Source organism: Argiope bruennichi, chromosome 3 (genome assembly GCF_947563725.1).
Source record: "Argiope bruennichi chromosome 3, qqArgBrue1.1, whole genome shotgun sequence".
NCBI lineage: Eukaryota > Metazoa > Arthropoda > Arachnida > Araneae > Araneidae > Argiope > Argiope bruennichi.
In genome coordinates, this window is record NC_079153.1 from 72,529,855 (window position 1) to 72,555,892 (window position 26,038).

General features: G+C 28.3%; 1 protein-coding gene across 2 annotated transcripts in view; it reads left to right on the forward strand.

The window, feature by feature from the left end:
• Positions 1-238: 238 nt before the first annotated feature.
• Positions 239-26,038, forward strand: part of LOC129963761 (acyl-coenzyme A diphosphatase NUDT19-like) — a 74,597-nt gene continuing 48,797 nt past the window's right edge. Inside the window, exon 1 of one of the 2 annotated variants that reach the window (XM_056078297.1) lies at positions 239-421. In XM_056078297.1, coding sequence (XP_055934272.1) covers positions 262-421 — 160 coding nt within the window. In that variant the 5' untranslated portion in view covers positions 239-261. Of the gene's footprint in view, positions 422-11,444; positions 11,835-26,038 lie in introns of those variants that run through there. The other variant, XM_056078298.1, reaches the window with a different exon arrangement.

The following is a 26,038-nucleotide window of genomic DNA, read 5'->3' on the forward strand; positions in this document are numbered from 1 at the left end:
TAATTCAGGTAGCGCCAATTGATTCCAGACTGATATCCAATCATCCGTGGAATGCGCAGCTTCTTCCTTGTGGAACATATGTAAAGTTTCCTTTCAAAGCAAAATGACACAGTTTCTCTTCTCCCGCAGACTTTTTCACTTGTTTGAGAAAGTACGAAAATATAATCCTAATCCTGATTCTTTCTACACGACTTATTGCCTCTACTCTATCATTAGAGAAGCATTGGAACCGTTAGATCAGCTGAAAGTTAGTGCCAAGAGATGGCTGCTGAAATAACAGATGACAGCTCGCAAAATCAGCATATCATGGACAGAAAGGAGATAGAATCCTGGTCCATTTTGTCTTGGTGCAGTTCTTGGATAACAAAAAGTGTTAAATTTATATTGCAGCCGCCTCCAAAAATGAAGAAAATTCGCAAAAGTAAGAGAATTTCATTTTAATTTCTATTATTTTGCTCATTATGTTTGACATAGTTTGAAATATTTTTTCCTTCACATCATTTAATTTTATTTATTAAAATTTACATTAATTAAAATGTCGGTACTTTTGCATAATATTGCATAAATAAATTAAACTTTCGTCAATTACATCTAAGTAAATAACTGAAATAACTGTAATAAGTGACGTTTGATAATTTCTTAGTCAAATTACTTTCTCGTTACGACTGAAATTGAACCAAATAATGAAAATTTGAATATTGCAGTTACTGATTGATATTAGATGATTCTTCAATCAACACAATGTCTTTCTTCGAGGTAGTCATTTATTGGTCTAAAATAACAACATTTAAAAGTTTTTGCTAAATTATGAAAAGATTTTCGGTAATAATTCGTAAAGAAGAATTATTTTGTTCCATTACAATTACTTCTCTGTGTATACTTCGTATACATAAAAGTATTGTAGAAAAAATATATCTTTTGAACTGTCTGTCTGTGAACAAGATAATTTTAAAACATTTTTCATCTAGATGAATAAAATTTGATACGTGATCTTTACACCAAATTTTTGAATTTCTCTCAAAATGTGTACGAAATTCATGCACCAAAAACATGTACAGTGGCTCAAAAAATTGAGAGTACACCTTACTTTTACTTGATAAATCCAACTTTCAATATAAATAACACATTACCGAGAAGTGCAAACATGTTTTTATTTTTACACATAACAAATGGTTTAATTTAGAGTAAAAATAAAGAAAAATCAACGAAAAACTTCTAAACTGAAAAGTTTCAGAAGCATTTTAAATAAACATACTCAGAATTTTGACTCAAAAAATTGAGAATACACCAATGAAATTTTTGCAATATCACGCATAGAAACCAAGTGTCACTATTAATGTGCATGTCTATTGGCGCTTATAATGGCCTCTAAACATCATGGTACCGATTTGACCAATTTTTGTGAGCATATGAAGATATTTTACCTCATTCTTCTTCCAACACTTGTTTTAAATGGGTTTTATTTCTAATTTTCCGTTTTTGAACCACTTTTTCGAGTACGTCCCACGAATATTCAATGGCATTAATGTTGGGGTATTGTGGTGAGATGTGTAACTGCTGTTTACAATGAAAAAAACAACATATTTTGACGTTACGTGCTTTCTGCTTGGGGTCGTTGTCCTACTGAAAAATGAAATTTCCATTAAACCCAAATTTTTAGCACTTTCCTTTTGACTGCTGCGAAGTATATCCAAGTAAACCAAATCGTTTGTAATGTCTTCTATAAAAATTAAATTTCCTACTCCGGATGAAGCCATACAACCTCAAATCATGACGGAGTCACCATCACGTTTAACTGTAGTAAGTAAATTTTTTGGGTCCAAAGCAGTATTAGGCTTTCTCCATACAGTACGATGGCTGTCACTGCCAAAAATGTTGAGTTTTCTTTCATTACTAAATATAGCTTTTTTCAAAGTTTATTGGTCTTCAATTGATGAGTTTTTGCAAACTTCAAATGCTTTTTCTGAGTTTGTAAGAACTGCTTTTTCTGAGTTTGTTGTTCATCAGAACGGTTTATCTCTAACAATACGAGTTTTATATCCAGCTTGTCTAATTACATTTCTCACAGTTTCAGCACTTACACTTCTGGCTATGATTCGAAAAATTTCTGCAACAAGTTGGATGAACCATATGGTCGCAACAATATAAAGGAAAGTGATAAAAATTTGGGTTTAGATGAAAATTCCATTTTTCAGCAGGACAACGACCCCAAACAGAATGCATGTGACATCAAAATATGGTGTCTTTTTCATTGTAAACAGCAGTTACACACATCACCACAGTACCCCAACATCAATGCCATTGAATATTCGTGGGACGTACTCGAAAAAGTGGTTCAAAAACGGAAAAAATAGAAATAAAACCCATTTAAAATAAGTGTTGGAAGAAGAATGGGGTAAAATATCTTCATATACCCACAAAAATGGGTCAAATCGGTACCATGACGTTTAGAGGTCATTATAAGAGCCAAACGACATGCAAATTAATAGTGACAATTTGTTTCTATGCGTGATATTGCAAAAATTTCATTGGTGTATTCTCAATTTTTTGAGGCAAAATTCTGAGTATGTTTATTTAAAATGCTTCTGAAACTTTTCAGTTTAGAAGTTTTCCGTTGATTTTTCTTTTTTTATTATTCTAAATTAAACCATTTGTTATGTGTAAAAATAAAAACAAGTTTGCACTTCCCGGTAATGTGTTATTCATATTGAAAGTCGGATTTATCAAGTAAAAGTAAGGTGTACTCTCAATTTTTTGAGCCACTGTATGTGTATCCGAGCACAAGTGCACACGATAATTAAAAGCGTAAGGAGAAAGATAAAATTTAGTGCGAAATTTTAGCATGTAAAGTGTGGATCCATATCAGATTTTGAGCATATTCCGTCAAGGCATTGACTGTCTGACGGGCTGTACATTCGCATATATATAAACATGATAATTCAAAAATGCAACGAAAATTAGACAAATATAATTTGATATGTGATATTATTGATAACATTTTAATTCTGTGTCACATTTTGATTACAATCAGTGGACAAAAATAGCTGTTCAAAATGAATGCTCGGTTTTTTTCACAATACTACGAAGTACAAAACGCTTATGAGTGAAAATAAGGATATTAGCATTTTTCGCGTGCTCATTTTTGCTCAAAAATCGCAATTTGTGTGCAAAGGGATAACACTTTTGTTAGGAATTATGCTGGAAAATTTCAGAGAGATCCCTTCCACTGATTTCTCTCATACTAGAGTATTTAGCTTTACAAAGCAACAATTTTGGAATTCATCAAATATACTCATAAATTACACGGGCAAAAATAATAACAAATATTTGTATAATATAAAAATAAATATCAAAAAAAAAAAAGATCCATAAAATATAATAGAATAAGAGAAGATTTCAATATATTTGAAATAATTCTTTTATGGTTAGTTTTCTCGATATATCACCGTAGTTTAGAATTATGAATTCATCCTTATTTTATCCTTATTTACTTAAAAAAAATAAGACTTATATCTAAGGAAACTATATTAAGTTAATTTAATATTACAAATTAGAAGAATTTATAACTTCATTGATTCTTGTATCTTTGACAACGATACAAAATTATTCCTTATATTTCACTGAAAGATTAATGAGCATCATATGAATATAAATACTAAAAATTACCAAAAAACACATTATAATTTTCGAGACAAGATGCCAGCTTCATTCAAACTGTCCCTGGGTTCATGTTTTTACGCAAATGTTTAAAAATCTACAAACTGGTACTCTAATGCCACTTTTAAGATTATTAGATAGGGAAGCTCATTAGTCATATTAACGTCCCGCTTGAAAGCAAAAAAAAAAAAAAAAAAGACTATTTGGGGGACAGACTTCATTATTTTAAGCCCCTGTCAGATAACAAGGATGATGCCTGAGTTGACACCCCATCTCCAAAACTTCCACACTACGTCAAAGAGAGGCCGTTTGACCCGTGACATCAGACTTTAAGTACACCAAATTCACATAGACTATTATTCTTCAATGGAATCGTGTTTTGAACCAGAAACGATTTCATGGACAAATCGTGTTTCAAAGCCGAAATTTTATCTTAGTTCATTGTGGCCTAAAGAGATGTTAACGAAGATAGCATATAAAAAATAGACATAAAATGGATGTATGATATTTGTCATAACATTTCTTAGATAAAAATATAAAGATTCGTTTGTATAAAAAAATTGTGTTTCAAGGAAAATGTCGATTTGTGTTGAATATCGAATTTGCTTACGAGAAATTCATTTTTAATAAAATTTCGCACTTTGCAACATTTACAAAATAGAATGAATGTTCTAGAATTTGTTAAGTTATATATGCTTTCATTTTGATCTTTAATATTTTTTTATTTGCTGATTAAAATTATTTCTGTATGAATCACTATATCATTCTATTGCGTATTTTATAGTGTTATAAAAATATAATGTATATTTGTAACAACAAATTAAGTTTTGTTGTTTCATGCAGAAAAGAAACAAAATATTCAGAATTTCCTGAATCATAACCGTGTATTATTATTAGTGAGGCCTGTAAACTCTTAACATGCAAAATCATTTATATTTTCGAAATTTTTCAAATATAAATAAAATTCAAATTTTTCTCAACTAATAGTAAACATTTTTCATTTTACATCAAATCGGATATGAATATAAGATTGTTTGTTATGCTTGATATAAAAAAAAATTCTGCAATAAATGTTGTTAGAATCATAGATAGAAAAAATGAAATATTAAAAATCATTTATGTAGATACAACACTAAAAGATGGAAAGTAACATTTTCAAAGCACATGTAATTCTGTTTTCATTATCTCGTATATAAAGTATATAAAAAAAGAGGTTTCCTAATCTTCAAAAAGTTCGAACTCTGGATTTTGACAATTTTCAATGTTTCAGATCTCTTAGAATCCGAAAAAAAGCACATTTTTGGAATTATATTTGTCTGTAAACCAGATAACTCAAAACCGCTTTGAGAAAGATAAATAAAATATTATATATAGCCTTGACATCAAAATTGTAATTTTGAACGATTGAACGAAATTTTTGACGAAATCTATATACAGGAAGTTTGTGCGCTTATCTGTTCAAATGCTAATGGATACTAGCTAGTTCAAAGCTAACTGAATTGAATTATTATACAATTTTATGATCTAAAATTTGAACTAAATCCATCTAAAGGTTGACCATCTGTCTGTTTGTCCATTCGCAAACATGTCATCGCGTTAACTCAAAAACGTAATGACTTAAATAAATGAAAATTGGTATGTGATCTTATTTCTAAAATTGTAGTTAAGAGTCAAATTATGATTTTAATCGGTTAAAAAAAAGGCGCTCAAAATGCATTATCTGTTTTCTTCCCTACAAAGTATGAAACACTCATATGGAATATTAAAAATAAAAATCTGAGAACAAGGGGGCTTATGACATTGTTCAAGGTTCACATTTTTTTTATACTGAGAGAAAGGCGATAACACCCTAATTAGCGAAGTGTGCGAGAAAGTTTCGGAGAGACCATTCCCTCTAGTTTTCTATAATGGCAGTGCAATATTTACATTTCTAAATAGTAATTTGCCACCAGGCATTTAGTACTATTTTATAAGTCGGCCACTTCAAATAAATTTGTTGCTCGAATTTCAGTTTGTTTGATGCATTTCTTTTACATTACTTTGGTCTATATATTCAAAGGTATCCATATGATTGGATAAAACCCATCAATCTTTTGAATATCAATTTTAGATAGTTGATTAATATACAGTATATATCTATACATAACCAGTGGAAGTGGTCTCCTCAAAATTTTCTCGTGCACTCTCTAATAAAGGTGTTATCCCAGATAACGACTTGCATCACATTGATGTACAATAGTTACGAAATATTAACCTTTGGCGTGAGTATAGCATTTTTACTGAATCTATTATGTAGTCTTTGGCGAGTAATTTGGCGATTAATTTCTGGTATGCTGTTAATAGTATCCGAAAATCAAATTAGGGTTTTAGACGCCTTTTTTCCCCAACCGATGAAACAAAAATTTCACACAGAACTACACTTGTAGTCACAAAATTCCATAACAAATTTGAAATATTTAAGTAACAGCATCTTTGAGCTGTAGCGTTTACATGTTTCTAAAAGTATAGACCAACAAACGGTTAATCCCTTGATTGATTTGGCTCAAAATTTGATAGGTGTCTAGACTATAGATATTAATTCTGAATATTGAATTTTATCTATCTTTCTCTTTTCGTTTTGTAATTATCGCGTTAATTTACATTCGAACAGCCAGACAGAGAACTTCCTTTGAACATTTGACAGAAACCTGCAAATTTGATGTAAAGACCTTATACCACATTCAACCGTCTAGTCCAAAGCGTTTTTGAGTTATCTTTGTCACAGACAGACAGACGTGCCAAAAATATGTTTTCAGAACTCAGGCAGGTCTAAAACGTGGTGATTCGCCAAAATCTCCGTTTACGATTACTATAATTTCTCTGTACTACTTATATAGGAAAATAAAAGCCTTCTAATGATACCAATTTCATGTCCGCACAAATTTTTTCTAATTTCTATAAATGCATAAGCTCGTTGTCAAGGGCGATTAATTATATATAAAAACCTAAATAGCATCATTAAAAATATTATAAGCAAAGGTTTATTTTTTATCGTCAGTTTTAAAATAATTATTTCTAAAGAATACCATACTAACATACCTATACTTTCCAAATTTTTTTTTTTTTTTTTTTTTTTTTTTTTGCTTGATGATAGGGCAATAAGATATAATTGCTTTGAAACTGAAAACGAAACGCTTATTAAAATGTCCATTTTCTTTATTTGTATATTTCCTTCAATTAATTGCCTTTTAGAATGATAGAAGTCGACCTTCCTGTCTGTCAAGGAGTTCTGGTTTACTCAAAACGTCATCTCACTTATCTACTATTTTCTATCTTCTAGATTCTTTCGTACTACAATTAAAGAGAAGAATTTGAGAAATTTTGATTATGTGTATGCATTTTTATTCTAATTCTAATTTGCTATAAGAGTTCTTTTATTAATAGATGGAGAAAAATTAATAAGAAGTTAATGAGAGGCCAACAAAAATTACTGGCATACAAATTTCTTAGAGAATTTATAAAAATTAGTATATGAATTTTAATTACATTAAAATAATCCTGAAATAAAAATTTAAAAGCATTTGTTTTGTTAAGATATATGATTAGGCATAGGATGATTTTTTTTTTTTGAAAAATACTATAAAACTACTAATAAGCTGTATTTCTATCTTTCTATCTAATCTTTAAATATTGAAATTAAACTGATTAATAATATGAAATTTTCATTTTTTACATTATAAAGCATTAAAATAACTATAAAATCTTTTTATATGAACAGATTGTTTATTCTGTTCTTCAAAAACTGCAGAACAAATTTAGGTTTATTATACTAAATTTGAATCAAAAATATATATCAGATTTTTATTTATTAATTTTTAGAAAGAAGATTTTCCCAGAATCGAGAAAATCGCATCCAAAGATGCAAAATTCCTTTAAAACTTAAATTAATCAAATGTAAAAATAAATATAAGTTCGCAAATAATAAAAGTAGAGACAATTTTACGACTTTTATTAAAAAGTCGCTTAAAACTTTAATAAAAGCTATCAAAAATAAATTATATGAATAATTATATGAACAATAAACAAATACGAAAATAAAATTTATGAAAAATATACAAATACGAAAATAAAATTTATGAAGAATCAACAAATACGAAAATAAAATTTAAAAACATATTTGTCATTATTTTTAATAAATCTGGATTCCAGAATAAAACTATTATTTGTACGCAGCACATTATAGATAGCTGAAGTTTCCGTTTAGTTCAATCATAATAGCTTTATGTGTGTATTTAGTTTTCACCTTTCGCCATCATTTTGATTACTTTAAAATATCGAACTTTATTTTTTATTCAATATTCTTAATTTCTAGACAGTTTTTTTTTATTATTATTATTTCCTAAATGGTTTAATTCTACTAATAATATAGGCGAATGTTAGTTGTTAAGATTGTTTGATCTGGTGCTGTCAGTTTTGATTCAAATAAACTTTGGAAGTCGGGAGTGTTCATCTTTAAGCGATTTTTTAAAAAGAATTTTTTAATTAAACAATGTTTTGGTGTTTTTTTCATAATCTTCTAAAATATTTTTGCTCAAAAAGAATTTTTACATTATTTTAAAATGTAAAGAAATATTTTTTTAATGATATCAGTTCGTACAAATATAATTTGATAATTTTAAAAAATATTCTATGCTTATCTTTGCAGCAATAAAAGTTAAACCAATTTAATGTTTCGTCAAATACTTAAACGAGGGATTTCTTTCCTTTGTTAAATTAAAGAAAGAAACTGTTTAACATCTTAGCAGTTTATCTTATCTGCAGAATAAGAAAGCGAAGCAATAAAGTGAAAAAACATTTGCTATTAGAAAATAGATTATCCTGACACTTATATTTATAATAGTAGAATTATGTTAGTAGACTTTTCTCCCTTATGAAGGTTTATGTACATAATAAAAGAATAAGTGTAATGCAATTAAAATAATATGGCTATAATTCGTTTCATAACTTGATGCCTAAGAATACTTCGTTGTAGAAATTATAAACAAGTTAGATATAATATATTTAATAGAAATTAAACACAAACCAATATTCAGACAAACTGGCTGGTCACCAAAAACAATTGGTTGCCAACTAAAGTTAAATCAGCTATAAAAGAGATTAATGTTGATAGATTTTCATTTAAAAAATATTACGAAAATTTTTTATTATTATTTGAGGGAGGGATAATTGTCATAAGTGAAAAAAATTCTTAGGTAAAAAAATTTTTTTGAAGATAACTTTTTAGTAATAGTCTATGAATGTTTCCTGTGACAGCAGCCGATATTTGGCATTTTAAGATTTTATTCCTAATTCCTATATTATTTGCAGTATTTTTCTAATTTCATTTGCATTTTCAACAACGGAATAGTGAGAAAGCATGGCAGATATAACAAAATTAGGCAGAAAATTGTGAAATTCTTGACTTTAGAAGATGCATAATCTTTGGAAAAATGGCCCACATTACTTCTCAAGTCCTTCTACAATTTTAATAAAGAAAAAACTACGCACATTTATTTGTAAAACAGATTTTTGAATTTTTTAAATATTTTTCACTAATGAATTTATAATAAAATATATTATTTTTTATCGTGAGATAGAATGAGAACAGTATTTAATCAGGAACTGATATTATTCGTCCTTGACAATGACATACAAAGCAATGAAAGAGGACATGCAACTTCTCAGATTTTAGTTATTTATTTTAATTTAGGTCAAAGACGATGAGAAATTGATCATAAAAACTAACATTTAAAACTTTAAAAGTCTTGCTTATTAAAGCGTGAAGTTAAGAAGGAAAATTTTATTTGCTATAGCATTCGTTCCAAAAAGTTTATAAAAAGAGCGGAAAAGTAAACGCTGAAGTATATGACAAAGCAGGTCATATGGAATCGAATGTTTAGAAATACTTGAAATATCTGTCTTTCTTGATTGCAAGTGCTAAGAACTTAATGATAAGTTATAAAATTCGACTTTGTATATTTGTTTTCATCATCTTTTCTTCTATTCAAAACGCAAATATATAGTTCTTCAAATATTTTTGAAAGATATAATATTGTGCAAACAATCTCAAATATTTTTGAAAGATATAATATTGTGCAAACAATCTCAAATATTTTTGAAAGATATAATATTGTGCAAACAATCTTTGTTTGCCTATTCTATAATTTGTCGGCCTCAATCTTTATACTATTTTTCAGAAAAAACTAGCAATATTATAAATAAAAAGACAATATGTGCAGATACAATAGTTCTTCCTCAAAAAATTTTACTATCATGGAAAAAAATTTAGTGCCACCTTTAAACCTACATCGAAAATTTCAAAATGAACTCTTTTCAATCAACTCTTTTTTTTTAACGCTCAGTTGTTTTCTTCTATTAATCCATGAAAATTCATGAACATGCTTTGAAATTTAAATATTTAAATCAGAGGTTTCCAGATATAAGAAGAAACTTCTTAGCATTCAAATTCTGAATTTGAGAGGAATATTATTTTTAGTTCAAATTGTAATATATGATATCTACAGAATAACTATAAAGTAATGTAAAGTATTCTGAGCCCTCTGTGGATAATACATAGCATGAAATCTAACAAAATTTCCTATTATGTTTCGATATCTAAAAGAAAAACAACTACTAAGACTCGCTTCTGAAAACATTTTTAGCTATGTTTCCGAAGAAAGTTATTTATATCTGTGTGCTTATATTCTAGGTATAACAATGGGAAGTAAAAGGAAAGGTTATCATTATTTATAAACGAAATGTTTTTCGATGCATATTTTGTTTTAAAAAGATGGCAGGATCGAAAATTGCTCTCAATATAATTAATAGAAAACTGTGATCATTTTCAATAATACTTAGAGAACTAATATTTTTACTTTCTCTTATACAAAGTATAGTAATCGACAAAAATTCGAACTCCAGATTTTGAAGAATCTGCACGTTTAAGACCTTCCTGAGTGTCATTCTTGTAAATTGTATAAGTTTTAGCATATCATCTTAGATTTTTGAGAAATTTTGCTCTTTTCTCAAAGTTTAAAAAAAGGTGCATGACTTTATAAAAATTCATTATTGCATTGATATTTCGGTTCATTCCTTTGAGACTATTATAAAATAAATGTATGCCAAATTTCAGACTGATACTTTTATAATATTTCTGTAATCGCGTGTATAAAAGAAAAATTTTGGAAAAACCACATTTCGAGAAAAACAAGTTTAAAGTCTTTAGTTTTAATAAATTTAATTTAAAATTTCAATAAAACAAGTAAAATATTTTTTTCTTCAGAACTTTCTAAATTTATAGGTTATGTTTTCTTTTCTTGGAGCCCAATTTACTTTTTTAAATTTCCAATTATGGAATTTTTTTTATAGGTTCCTTGATTCTAATGAATATTTATTGTGATCATTTAAGCATACAGAACCTTACAGATCATATAGAAACCTTAATTTCCTTTCTGAAATATTATACAGTTTCTATTTAATACTTATTTCTATACATTTATATAACATTTATATATCGTAATACCTCAAATCCCATAACTGTCAGAAAACATTGATTTTAAGTTTTGTGTTGCATTCTTACAAATGCATGATACATGCTATTAAATTAAATACATGACAAAAAAAATTCTTAACATTCCTTGAAAATATAAGATGCATCAGTAAATCTAGGAACCGTATCACGTGTACCCTTCGCACACCTCTTGACCCTCAAAACGAATATTCGGAAACTGCTCATCTATGACCGCATCACTCGGAACAACAAGACGTTCGATGAAAGGGTAGGAAAATGGGAAACAACAACGTGAAGGCGAAAAGGGAGAAAAACTCGTCCGTCCAGGTCTCTTTGAAATCGACCGATGAACCTCGATCGGACGGCCCGTTCTCATAAAGAGAGGCATTCGGAACGATTGCAACATCCGCTCTCTCGGGCAAGGCTTCCGTATTGACAACTACCTGCTTGGATACTACTTCCCATCCGCGTGCGGCCATGGAGATTACATAGCAGGGCTGTCCGAACAGTTCATTTCGTTGTATTCGAAGTTACAAACGCCGTTAGGAAATCAAAATGCTGTCCACTATCGCGAGGGCTATGTTTCCCTCCGTGACCCCCTTCATCAGCATGATAATGGAATCGGAGAAAAAATCGGATGCCGATAAAGGTAAGGCTCTGGATTTTTTTTGGGGGGGGGGATCAGAAAAATTGGATCAAGAACATTCAGTACTAGATCTAATATTTATTTTTATATTTTAAGCGCTTTATTTTTATGATGATATTATCGAATATAAAACTGATATTTTATTCAATAAGAAGAATGTGTGAAATTTCTTGAAATTTATAAAAAAGAGTAAAAGAATGAATTATAAGAAAATTATCAACATAAATATCATATCCGAGTGTTTTTATTGACCCTGTGAATCAATGCCATTTTTCAGTTTTTAATTAGAAAATTTAATATGCAAATTCAGAGCTCGGCTCTTCGCACTTTTCTTCAAAATCTCATCAATGTATTAGTTATAAAGGGATGAACGTTAAGGCTTAACTTTTTGCTAATATTTAAAAGAGAGGAAAAATTTAGTGGGAGGGGGGAGGGGGTCCCATTATGTAATTTTTCGCTTAGAAAAAAATAAGTCCAACTTAATCTGTATACCACAAGGTTTGTAATTTTTAGTTTTGCCATTGATTCTAATACTCTTGTTGCACTTGTTTTGATATAATACTACACACACTCTAATATATAAAAAAAAATATAGCTTGTGCTGAATGATTGAAAAATATTGCCGGTGTATAAGATAAGAAGAAGAAAGCCAATTTTCTATTTTAACAAATAAATATTTAGTTCTCTTTACATTTTGAAAAAGTTTAACAGTTCTATCTTTCAGTTGCGGATCTCATGTTAGAAATATTTTTTTTTATTTAGAACTTCATAATGCATTTCTGCTTAACACAACTTGAAGACTATGAATTTTGTGACTAATTCTTTACGTAATAAGTAAATGGGCATATCAAAATGATTCCATTTTCATTGTTTAATAATGCATTCATTGTTTGGTAAAAGAATTGCGATGTTTTTAACTTCTAAATATCATATTTTTCGAAATAATATAAAGGACTTTATGTCTAAATGTTGTACAAAGAAGTTCAAGGTTGAATTATTTATATATTTTACTTTATAGAAGAAACTTGTGTCACTCATATAATTTGCTATAAATAAATTATTAAAAATTTACATGCAAAATTTACTCTATAACTAGATCTTTAATAAATCCTCAAAAAAAAAAATATTTTCTCTCACGTTTTAACTTTGCTATTATGGTCTACTTAGATTTAAGAACAGAAAATTTTACGTTTTTATCTGAAATTCCGTTGGAATAAAATTTAACGAATTATACAATAGTTTTTAAAGTAATTTACGTTTAACGAATCATACAATAGTTTTTAAAATAAATTCGATATTTATTATTCGTAAATAACTAATAATACTAATACTGAATTTTGTATGTTTCTGTTTCTCGTGTTTCTTTTAAATTAAAGAAATAGTTCATTTTTTCATTCTACTTTTTTTATTATACTCATAGCTTGAAAAATTAAATGTTCCTTGTTCCTATTTATACATTGTCAGATGACTTATTTTGGTAATAGAAATTATTTTTACTTTTTAATTTTCTATTATTGAAAGATCTACTAATTAAAACTTTTTATATCTTTTATAATTCCTCTTTTTCAAATAAATGAAAGAAGAATAGCAAATTTAGTTTTAATATAAACAGTTATAATAACTGTTGCATCTTTTACTATAGTTTTCCTCTTATGCACATTTCTAACCTCTAAGGTATATATATCCAGATTTTGGTAGCTGTACGTTAAACGGTCTGGCTTGTTGATAGCCAACACTACATTCATTTTTATTCATAGTAGAGATAAATCCAACTTCATGCGTTCATCATTAACAATAGAAAAAAGTCAAAATGAAATGTTAGCATTAACAATGAAAATAACTTGTTCATTTTTTTTCTCCTCAATAATGTAAAATACTGTTGTAAAGCACGTGTAACACATTTTTTTAAAAATTGATAAAAAAAATAGAAACCAAATTCCACAACAAAAAAATAGTTTTCTAATTTTAAAATGATATAGAAATAAATTTTGTGCTGAAACATTTTCAGAAATTATTGCAAAAAATGCCAAAAATTCCCAAAATTTTTAAATTTTTAAAATTTCAAAAAAAAAATGTCTCTAAAGTCCACATTTTCACTTTCCAAGTTATATACATATGTCAGGTTTGATAGTTCTAGATTTTTTTTAGCGGTCTAACATGTAGAGCACCGAAACACACATATTAATCTTTATTATTAGAAGAGAAGCTGCTTGCTAACTATACGTTCTGTATTTTATACGTTTTAATAAAGTCGAATATGCTCTTCATTTATAGTTAAATCGAATCAAATTGATTGAATGTCTTTTCACTGCTGTTTAAGCAAACAAAATAAGCTCAAAATGTTTCCAATGAATCCATTGGTTTTTAAAAAATTAAAACGGAAAAAATTCTTTCTCATTGTTAAAATTGAAGCAGACAATTCGTCTTCGATCAGTTCATCAATTGCGATTGATTCCAAATTAATGGTATTAGAACCGCAAAGAAATTTGCTTTCAATCGAAAAAAAGAAGAAAAAATGACTCAAATAGAACGATTGCAAAGTTTAGAAAGGGGAAAAATCGTGTATAACCGAACCGATATGTAATCATTCATTACAACGGCTACCTATGAATCGAATCTGATGAAATGACATATAAATGTGAAAAACAAGCAGTGTTTTATTGACATGAATCAGAAAAGAATTTTTGAGCAAAACAACGTTTTCCATTTACGTTGCTAAGTTCTTCAAATTGTTCAATTTTTTAGTTCATCTCTGAGAGAACAATTTTGTTGCCTAATCGTTTTAAAAAAAACCAGTTTGGCAGAACACGGAATGGCAAAAAAGAAACACAATGAAAATATAAAGAAGAAATTATGAATTATTCTAGAAGCACGAGGTGAAGGGCAAAAAGTATCTCTAAGACATAAATATTCTTGCTGCATAAAGCAACCAAATAAAATAAAGCAAACGTTCCCTTGAGCATTTTATGTTATTCCAAGTGGTTAATAGTATCTTATAATCAGAGTTTGATTCTGACGAAGTTAAAGAATTTCAGCTGCACCAAATTTATAATTTTTGTTTTAGCTACTTTGAAGACAAAAAAAAAAAAATTAGTTTCAGCTAAATTTTGGCACTCTACAGTCTAAACAGTCTGATTTACAATTACAAAATTAGAAAAATATATACCTTGAAATCCAGAAATGTAATCCTATAAGAGAGTTTTATGAAATTTGAATTAGAATTTTAAATAATTAAAGATTAAGTTAAATTTTAGTGTTTTTTCCAAGTCAATTTTTAAAAATGTAACAGCACAAAAAAAAGCTTTACCCACCTTTTCAAAATTTAAAAAATTGTCTTTTTTAATGATATTAATTTAATTACAGTGGGATTTTTTTTTTTTTTTTTTTTTTTTTTTTTGAATTTTGGTAATTTTTTTTGCCTAATTTTCAGCAATAGATTACATTGCTGCCTTGAAATTCAAAAAAGTCTTCTTTGTTTCATCAAATATTTAATCGAGTGATTTTCTTGCATTGTTGAAAGCTAAAGAGCAAGATATCTGTTTAATAACTGTGTAGTTTACGAATTGAATAATAAAATGAAGTTACAGTAAGGAGAAGTTTGATAGATAGAAGAACCGGACATTTAGATTTTTAACAGCCCCATGACGTTACGGGATTGTCTCCATTAGAAATGTTCATTTACACTGTAACTAAAAGTAAAGCAATTAAAATAACTTAGCTTTAACTTCAAACGTTTTGGTGGAATCATGGCAACTATATGAGCCAGTTGACTACTTGAACCGACTAATAATCAATGTAATTTATAAGCGATTGTGCAAAATATTGGCACTTTTGAAAATTTACTAGATTAGTTAAACGGTTTTAAGATTCGATAAAAAGGTTAGAATAATAATAAATTTGATGATAGTGAAAAAGATATAGCGATTGTCCTTTTAATATTATACAAATTAATTAGGCAATTGTAGCACTAACATGATATAACAAATTATATTAAACCTATGCAAAAGACCAATAAGTAGAATTTCATGGGATAGTTTACATTAAATTATATTAAAATTTTAAAGAATATTCTTTAATATTCAACCTCGTTTGTCATTACAGTGGATGTCTATAAGCTGCATTTGATGAAACTCATTGTGGAGTATTTATTGCTAAGTATAAACAATCAAACAATGATATCTTTATAAACCAATTTTCCCATCAGATCGATCATTGAAAATACTTTTTTTTTTCTTTTAACTGCATCGAAATTTTAAGTAGATAAAAAAGTACAAGTAAGCTGAAAGTAGAATCGATGTAGATGCATTGATGGCGATAATACTTAAAAAGGAGGGATTCAGTGAGAATTTTGCTTCCCACTTTCTTAGCTTAAAACAATTTTAGGAGAAAAACGTTTCTTAAAACATATTGTTGATAAAAGCAATATTCATTTATACAATTACAGCACCGAAATGTTTTTTAAAATTTAAATTATTAAAAAAATATTTCAATAAAACTCAAACAAACACTAGTGAAATGAGATCTTTCTGAACCTTCAGATGAAACTAAAATCCTTCTTAAATTTTACAAATGATTCCTTTTTATGTTATTTTGATATTTTTCATTAAATGTCTTCGAAACAATATCTCATATCAAGCAATTTAGCATTATGTTTCCCAGATCTTTTCAAGATAATTTTATCACCTGTTGCTTCGAAAAAAAATTCGATTCCATTTACAGCAGAATTATTAATATTGATGGAATAGGCAGCCGGATACAGCAAGATGTTTTCTCTTTCATTATTATAGTATAATTAAAGAATTCCTAACTAGTTACAGAATCATTATTTCTCCCTATCAGCTCTAAATAAAGAATTCCTATTCAGATCACTGTAGAGAAATATTAGCTGCCATAAGAATATCAATCGCTAGAAACTTGAATAATACAATAAGAATACAGAACATGGCCAAACGAACAAATAACAAAGAAGTTCCGAAAATAAGCGATAAAAGAAGATAAATAAACAGTACCTAATGTTAACATAATTCAGTCATCATTCTACTTTAATTCAATCATCATTTCAAAATAATTTAATAATTTCTATGCAGATTTCAATAACAATTTTAACAGATGCATATAATTATGCATTGTAAACGTGCAATAGAAGATAAAGGTTATCATAAACAGTCAAATTTCGATGTATTTAACACAAATAAGTTAAGCAGCTCTGAAATAGAAAATGAAAATTTTGATCAATTGATTCTCTTTTCGTCATTTTTTTATGTTATTCGTTACCTTCATTATGGGAATAGATAATAGACACCATCGGAGACAAACATAGACGCCATCTAAGTTTGGCTTTTCAATTGGGAATTATTTCTCTACACATACTAGTCGCTGGTTTTTTCCTTACCAAAAATTTTAATTCTATCCTTTTTTGAACATAAATATAAACATAAGATCGGGCAAAAAATGCTAAAACAAAATTGGATTGGAATTTGAGAAGAATGAATTCAGAATCACTTTCAGATCAATAATCAGCACTTTTTATCTATGCTGCTGATCCTAGATAACATGGGGCTTATTTTTGGTTGTTCTCTAGAATTTATAAGCTGTGCTCTGGTCAATCAACTTGGACTAACCTTGAACTAAAATGCTCACTCGTGGAAAAGGTCTCGCGTGCAATGCAAACTAGAGACCGTGAAACAAGTGTTGCAACACAAACAACTTCCACCTTTAATTAGTTGGAACGCTCGTTCTGGATGGAATGAATGCATTTTATCAAAGGCCTCAGCATCCTTCTAGAAGCGAACGTCTGTTTCATGCTTCACTGATCACCCTAGACAAACTTTTTCATTTCTAAATTTAAATTTCACTTCCTTTATTTGATATAATTGTCCAATTCAAATAAAATTAATCCGCATGATAATTTTTTAATTTTTTTTCTCTCTATTTGTGCCAGGTATTATTCTTCTAACAAAAGAGAGTCATTCTAGAAATATTTACAAACATAATGAATATAATAAATAAAAGTGAAACATCAAAATAAGCCTTTTGCATAATTTAGTATGTCAAAACTACCAACAATGATTGCACTAAAAAATAAAATAAATGAAATTCTCAATTTTCTTGCATGTTTCCTTAATAAAAATTTCAGATATAAACTTACTTTAGCCTTTTGTCTTTCATGAATGATTTTTTTTATATTATGGTTCATTGTTTGTTGCTTTTAATTTTAGTTTTAGATTAGAACACATTTTTTTTATTACAGAGTAAGTCTTATTGCAAGATTATTTAAGCAATTAATCAATACAGCCATTTATGAAGTCTGCAGTTGCAATGTCAAAACATTATGCAGCGCAAAATATAAACACATAAATAAGTTTCATACTTTTATTTTTATACATTAACAAAATCATAGTGGATGTAATCCCCTTTCAGGAAACTTTTTACAGGCAATTCCCATGATAAAATTTTGTATTCTTCAAAAACAAACTAATAGATATGAAACTGTAGAAATTCGAAATAAGATAGGGGAAATAGAATTTCAGTAACAACTTGGATTAAATTGGTATAATTATTTCCCACTATAAAAGATTTTATATTGTCCCTAAATATAAACATAATAAAAATATTTTTTATGAATCCTAAATTAAAGACTCATTACTTTTTAGCATATTACCTATATGTATAAAAATTTATTCCTGAAAAGCAAAGAGCATTAGATTATAGAGAGCCAATTGTGTTTTTAATAATAACCGAGACATAATATTAAATATTTCCGATTAAGATATTTCAAAAGAATCAGGCCTAAAATAGAGCGTAGGAGCATAAAAAATAACTTAAACTGATAATTTTGTATAATTACACAAGCAGACAAAAAAGTATATATTAGATTTAAAAACAAAAAAAAGGAAATTTTACCTTTTCCACAAATGTTTCATTATTTTTTTTTCATTATTTTAGAAATATTTTTATAGTAAATCATTTCTAATCATATATTTGTGAGCATATTCACATGAAACAAATCAAGTGCTAAAAGCAAAAGCACTTTTTGGAAGCATTTTTTTTTCTGATATTTCAGCGGAAATTTATGAATAGTGGAATGAATTCCACGATGGATGACATTTTGCTTTCTCAGAGTTATTAAACGTTTTTGTAGTGAAAAAGAATTATGAGCAACCGAAAGCTATGTTTCACACTGATTTGGATTTAAAAGATCAGAATTGACCATGCATTAGTTAGAACTGGTATCTGGCACTTAGTATTTCGCTAAGCCGGCGTTCTGGCCTAGGGTTAGCGCGTCTTCCGCGTGATTTGGATGTCCCGAGTTTGAGTCCTGGTTCAGGCATGGTTCTATGTGTGTGTGGTTCTTTACCCTATGTTCTATGTGTGTAGTGTGTGAAAGAGCCCCCCCCCCATCGATAAAATGGGGCTGTACAAGCGAGTGTGTGAGTGTCATCTTCGTATGAGCTAGAAGTCAGACTTCTGCCCTCGGGTGCTCAGGGGCCTTACCCTCCGAAGCTACTGCACAAACTTAATCGCTGACTTCGTCGGCGGTTGGTCTATGACAAGTGCCATAAACAACAACAACAATATTTTGCTAATTATTTAGTTATGGGATAGCTCAATTAATTCTTGGAATCCACAGTTTGATTAAGATAAAAATTAATAACATAGAATTTTTAATTGTATTTGTGGAAAACTTGGAAACATTGGTTTCCTCATAAATCATTGCATCAAATCTTACGCTGCATTCATTTTCCCCTCATTTTATATAACTTCCATTCGAAAACTTTAAAATGAGAAGGGTTGCACTATTATTAAAATTTAAAATGCTCTGTGAAGAGGATAATGCAAAAAGATCAATTTTTAGATTTGCAAGCAATCAGGCTGATAAGCTCTCGTGAAGAACTCTAATGATCAATTTTATAATAATATCAAAAACGCTGTTTGGCATAATCCATCTTTCAAGACGAAAAATTAGTTTGCCATGGCACAATAGCAGTTCGTCTCACCTGAATGAATTCGTAGACACCTTTAGCGGAAATCAAAACATTGCTTCTCAAACAATCGATATAATTTAAAGTGATAAAATCTGAAAGAGACATGTTAATCATAGGCTCCGAGTGCAAAGAAATTGTTCGCTTCTGGGCATCTAATTTAAAGATGGAATAACAAATCAATTGTTATTCCATTAATATTATCAGAAAATATTGATGCAGCTATTTCTAAATATTTGTTTTAATTTATGATCATTGTTGCTCCGATTTCAATTCGATATCGTTGTTTTCGATTCGTAATTATATCTAATTTTCTGAATTTTGATTCTTCTGCCTTAATTATTTTGAAATCTTTTCTTTTGATTATAAAGCCCTTAATAGCCATCTTAGGCGAATTAGAGGTATTTATATTTGAAATAATAAGGAAAACAAAGAATTAGACCCCTTAGGGAAAACCGCTGGTTCCATTTCGCCAGATATTATTTCATATGAAGGCTCATGAGCTCTAGATGCATCATCAATAATCTCTTAAGAGGCATCAAGACTCTTAACAAAAAAGATCCTTTTTCCAACCTTTCTAATTTACAAAAGAAACAAATGTGAAATTTGAAACTGTAACCATAGAATATTCATTAAAATATTTTCTCATGTTTTCATATAATCTAAAGAAGAAAAAGCTATAAAATTATTTAAAATATATATATAAATTGGGTATTTCTTCAAAATCTTAAAAATCAGTATTTTACTCGAGCAGGATTCTGAGTTTAAAAATAGGAAAAAATTTACAAAATTAATATAGTATTGAAATGCAGAAAATGCTCAGTTTTGCAGTCATACATACATTTTATAAACTTTTTGTAAAAAAACATTTTTTAAATGCAACTATTTTTTAAAAAAGTGAAATTTTAAGAAAAAAATTAATTAACATTCATATAAATTTTTGTGAGAATAATTTGTCTAAAAACTGACATATAAATCATAGTACAACTCATTTTTAGCATGCACATGAAATTTCAGTGTAAGAAGATAAGTAGTTTTTAAAATATCCTGCTTACAAGCTTAATTTTTTTTTTTTTTTTTTGATTTGAGAAAAATTACATTAGACTAAAAGATAGTAGAAAAAGAATTGGAACAAAGTAATTTTTTTTTTTTTTTTTTTGAAAAAACCAGAAGCATAGGCATTGCCCTTAGTTAGCTGCAATTGTTCCATTTTTTTAAAAAATTTAAGTTTCTTTGTCCTCATGTGCATCAAAAAGTGCTGCATTTGTACGTGTTTTTTTTTTTTTATATATTCTAGCAGAGAATGTTTCTGTTTTTATTTAATCGGCGTTGTTTCAGTCTTTTCTTGATAATTCTGGAAGTTTCACTAGTATTGTTAAAACTTCTGTACCAAAATGTTCTGAAAGATAGAACTCTTAACACACACACACACACACACACACACACACACACACACACACACACACACACACACACACACACACACACATATATATATATATATATATATATATATATATATATATATATATATATATATATATATATCAAAGACAAGGTTCGCAGTTTAATAACTGAATCTATTTCGCCAAAACAATTGAATAATAAGGAATCTGAGTCCCTCAGCCATCATCACTATACCAATTTTACCATTTTTTATATCATACGAAAATGTTTGCTTCCCCTCTCTCCAAGCTGCATTTGTCATCATCGGTCGCCAATTCCTTTCCATCCAAAACTTTCACGAAATAGCGCAAAATGAAAGAGATCGCTGCCACAATCTTTATTCGTCACTTTTAAATAAAACTTCAAAATTTTAATATTTTATGTTTATTGTGCAAATGTAATTTTAAATCGGACTCTTTTTTTTTTTTTTTTGTCTGATAAGATGCAATTTATCTTAGAAAGCAAGACTTTTCATTAAATATGATATTGCATGAGCCTACTGAGTGCTCAACCGAAACGGGTAGGGAATAATTGTGAATATTTCTTCCGTTTTAGATAGTCATTGAGGAAAAAAATTATTTCGTAAAATTTGATTTAAGAAAAGTGGTTGATTTTTTCAAAAATATTTTTATTTATTTATTTTGCCTAGGTAAATATTCTTGAAAAAGCTGCTTTACTTATTTTTTTTTCTAACCGCTATATTTTTTATTAATTAACAAAAATATCTGAAGCTATGGAATGAGAAAATTTGTAATAAAATCTTGAGACAAATTTATGATGATCGGTTAAACAATTTTATCTTTATTTTATTGTATATCATTTGATAACATTTATTATCACTATGCCGAATAGTAATAATTATTAAATGTCTTGTGGGTTTTAATTAATTAAATAAAGTTGAAGAAAAAATAATTTTAAATAGTGTACACGCACAAAATAATTATATTTCCGTTCAGAGTTGCTATTGTTTAGAAATTATAGATTTCCCCTCTTTTCACCTAACAATTTTTTAATGTTTATCATGTTCTGACAAATAGTATTAATTTCTACATATAGAGAGATTATTTAAATTACTTCAGTTACTCAATAATTTATCTCAACACTTTTTAATAAGCAAACAAGTATGCTAATTAAGCTTGAAAGCAATCATTATCCATTTTATTAACAATTAAATTTCATAGCTAACAAATTTGCATTTAAAAAAATAAACTGTGTATATTAGAGAAAAAAACTAAAGCAATGAAAGTTTTATTCCATATTTGTTAAACTATATTTCAAAACAAGCGTTTTGCGTTCATTTAAGGAAAAGAATTCTGAAATGCTTGGTTTATTTAAAGAGTGGGGTTTTGGGAACAAAATGCATCTGGGTTAAACTGCACACAATAAAAAAATTATCCAATATAATTAGAGCATGAATAAAAAAGTTTCTACAACTAAATTGAATCGCTTGTTTTATGAACCCTTATTATAACAGTAATAAATAATAAAAATCAGTCTTTTGTATGTTTCATGGCAATGATTTGCCATTTATTTCCAATTTGAATAAATAAAAGGGCATTTCATGTAATATATAAAAATAATTAGCTCATCATTACAATTATTATCTTACAGAATTCCTTCAAACTTTCTATGTCTTATTTATTTTAAAATATCCTTTTTGACGAAACAATTATTTGAAACTAATTAACGTAAATCCGAAATTGGTTTATTTCATTAAATATCACATCGGATTGCTATTTATTTCACTAGAGCAAAGAAAATAGTGCATTCCAACTAGAAACGAGACACATATCGATACATCAGAGGATATTTCTTGAAGATAAGCTTTGTGGATCCATCCTTAGCAAACTTCAAAACTATTTCCAATACAAAACGTGTATTATCTATAAAACTAGTGTTAAGATTCCCCCCCCCCTCAACTTTCTCATTTATTTAGATAATGTTGAATCACCTTAATCGTTCTCTTTCTATCATGCTCTGCATCTCCTAACATATGTCGGAGTTGCTATAAGTTACTTGCATTCATGATTGGAATGCATTAACTGACAGATGGTCAAACCATCGAAAGATTTACTTCAAAATCTGATATGCATCTGCACTTTAGATACTGAAATTCAGAACCAAATTCTATTCATCTAGCTCCTTATGCTTTATAGTTATCTTGTCCATTGACTCTTGAGCGGATAGCCATACAAGCTTTCTTTGATTCGATTTGATTCAAAATTTGATAAATCTATAAATTTGGTGTAAAGACCACACACATAATTTCAACCTCACCTTTTCAAAACGTTTTTCAATTATTGCGACAGGCAGAACAACATATAGATATAATTAAAAAGAAAAAAAATTCGAGTTCAGAAATGTCTCTGGATGAGACTTGAAGATAAAAAAAAATACCTCGTATAATAATAAAACACCTCGAAAATAAAAACCTTGTCAAAATCAAGAGGTCTAATTAAGTAAGATGACTAGACTTTTCTTTGCATATTTCACTTATGTATTATTCAGATGTTTCAGACATCCCTGACTTCCAAAATATTTTTGGAATTATTTTTCAACTACATCTTTCGAAATGCTTACCGTCTGTCGGCTCTAACATTCGCATACTCGGATCGCAATAACTCGGGAATATAACGACTTAGATAAACGAAATTTGATACAGGATCTTATTACTAAAATTGCAGTTCTGTGTTTCGGTCTATCCAAAAGATGCCCCAAATGTATACTATGCAGAATAATACACTCATTCCCGAAACGCCAAAAATAAAAAGGTGAGCATTCGAAATGCTCACGGTTTGGCCCAATATTATGCGGGGTAGGAGGAAAGCACATTTGTTAGTGAATATGAAAGAAAGTTTTGGAAAGACCACTTATAAGAAAATGACCGCTTCTCCTCTCCCAAAGTATGTTGCTAAAAAAGGAACAAAGCAAATCTAGTTACCTTGAACGTTTCGAATGAAATAGTATATTGTTCTTAAGATCCTGCGCTAAAGCAATATTATTTTATACCGAAGTTTACTTCTCTATTTCTTTTCCTTATTTTAACTTTGGTTTTTATTCGATACTAGCCGCCCTTGGAGAATAATTTATTCACCGACATGATTTATGTATAATCAAATGTTTATGACTGCATTAACAAAATATTTTTACACAAATTGGGATAAACATGCAAACGGTGGTTTTTTTTTAAATAATATTATACTTGTTCTGCTTATCATATTCATGAGCTTTCGGAATATTGTCAAAAACCATGATATCATAGGGTCATCAAAAAGTATGCATAATTAGAAGTTACCTTAAAATACGCGAGTAATCTAGCTTCTAATTGCACAATGAATTTGACTTTCTCTAAATTCTTTTCTTCATTCCTCATATCTAATTCGCAGACAGTGAATAATATCTTTCTTCTTTACTTTAAAAAATAGAAAAAAATCATGCTGTTAGATATTTAATGAAGCAATTTAAAATATTGAAATTTCATTACAACTATGAAAACTATTGTTGAAAATAATGCGAAAGGATTTTTTTAAACAAATTGCTAAAATTCTGGAACAATTTTTTCACAACTAAATTGAAAAAGAATGTTTTTGTATTTTAAAATAGCGTAAAAAATCTATTTGGTTCATTAATATTTTAAGAAATAATGCGGGTAAATGTAAAAATCTCTCTTAGTTTTCTATTAATGAAAATTACAACTAAAATTTAAAAAAGACACTCCGAAGTGTATATTTGTACCCTCTATATTATATTTATGCCAAATTTAGTAGCTCTACAACAAACGATCTAACTTACAGAGTGCCAGCGTGCAGATCCATATTTACATAGACATTCTCCTCTATTAGAAGATATAAAAATATATACAAAAGGTACTGTAACTCAGTATTCATTTGGCTGTTCGCGGAATACAATTTGACTTGTCATAAATTTATGGAGCGTAATATAACAAGGTACTTTATATTTTTTCGAGGTTTCGCATATCAGTTCCTTGGTACTCATTATGACAGTTAAAATAAGAAAATATAACAATGGCACTATGAAATTATGATACAGATATTAATCTCAAGGTTAAAATTTTCTTCTTTGTTCATTCAATTAATTTTTCAATGTATGCTTGGCTGGACATTTTTATCGATCTTTATCTAAATCTAGATACTTGTCCTTGCAGGAAATGACGTCTTCCTGTGATTTAAACAAACAACCGGTTTTCTTTATTGGGTACAAAGAAAATTTCATTGTTAAAAGTTTCTTGCTGTTACAAGGAAAGCAGCTTCGTAACACAGTCACTTATTGACATTGAAATAAATGAACTCATCTCTCAGCAAATATACAAGCCATTTGATTTTGTGAGTTGAATCTTAACTACAAAATTAGCAGACAATTAAGACTAAGTGGACCTTTTTGATTCTTACCATAGCATAGATTTTACAAATGGGTCAACTAATAGAAAACAATGCGCACATTTATAGATAAAAGCATCTTCTTACTATGACAATGTATCTGAATTAAGGAGCTTTACAACACCAAAAGAAAATTAGTTATTAGTTTCTAAAGAAAAATTAAATAGAAAATATATTAATAAATTTATCATTCTTAAATGATATTATATTCAAACAATTTAATAAAAAAAGGTTTGTAAAAACTCAGTGTGGTAAACAGAAATATTTCTTGTTATTGTCATTTTCCACATTTCATTTCTTAAATTCTACTCATTATTATAAAGTTTTTAATATCTTTATATTAACTTTTCCTACATTTCTTAAAAGATAGCAACCCTTGTGT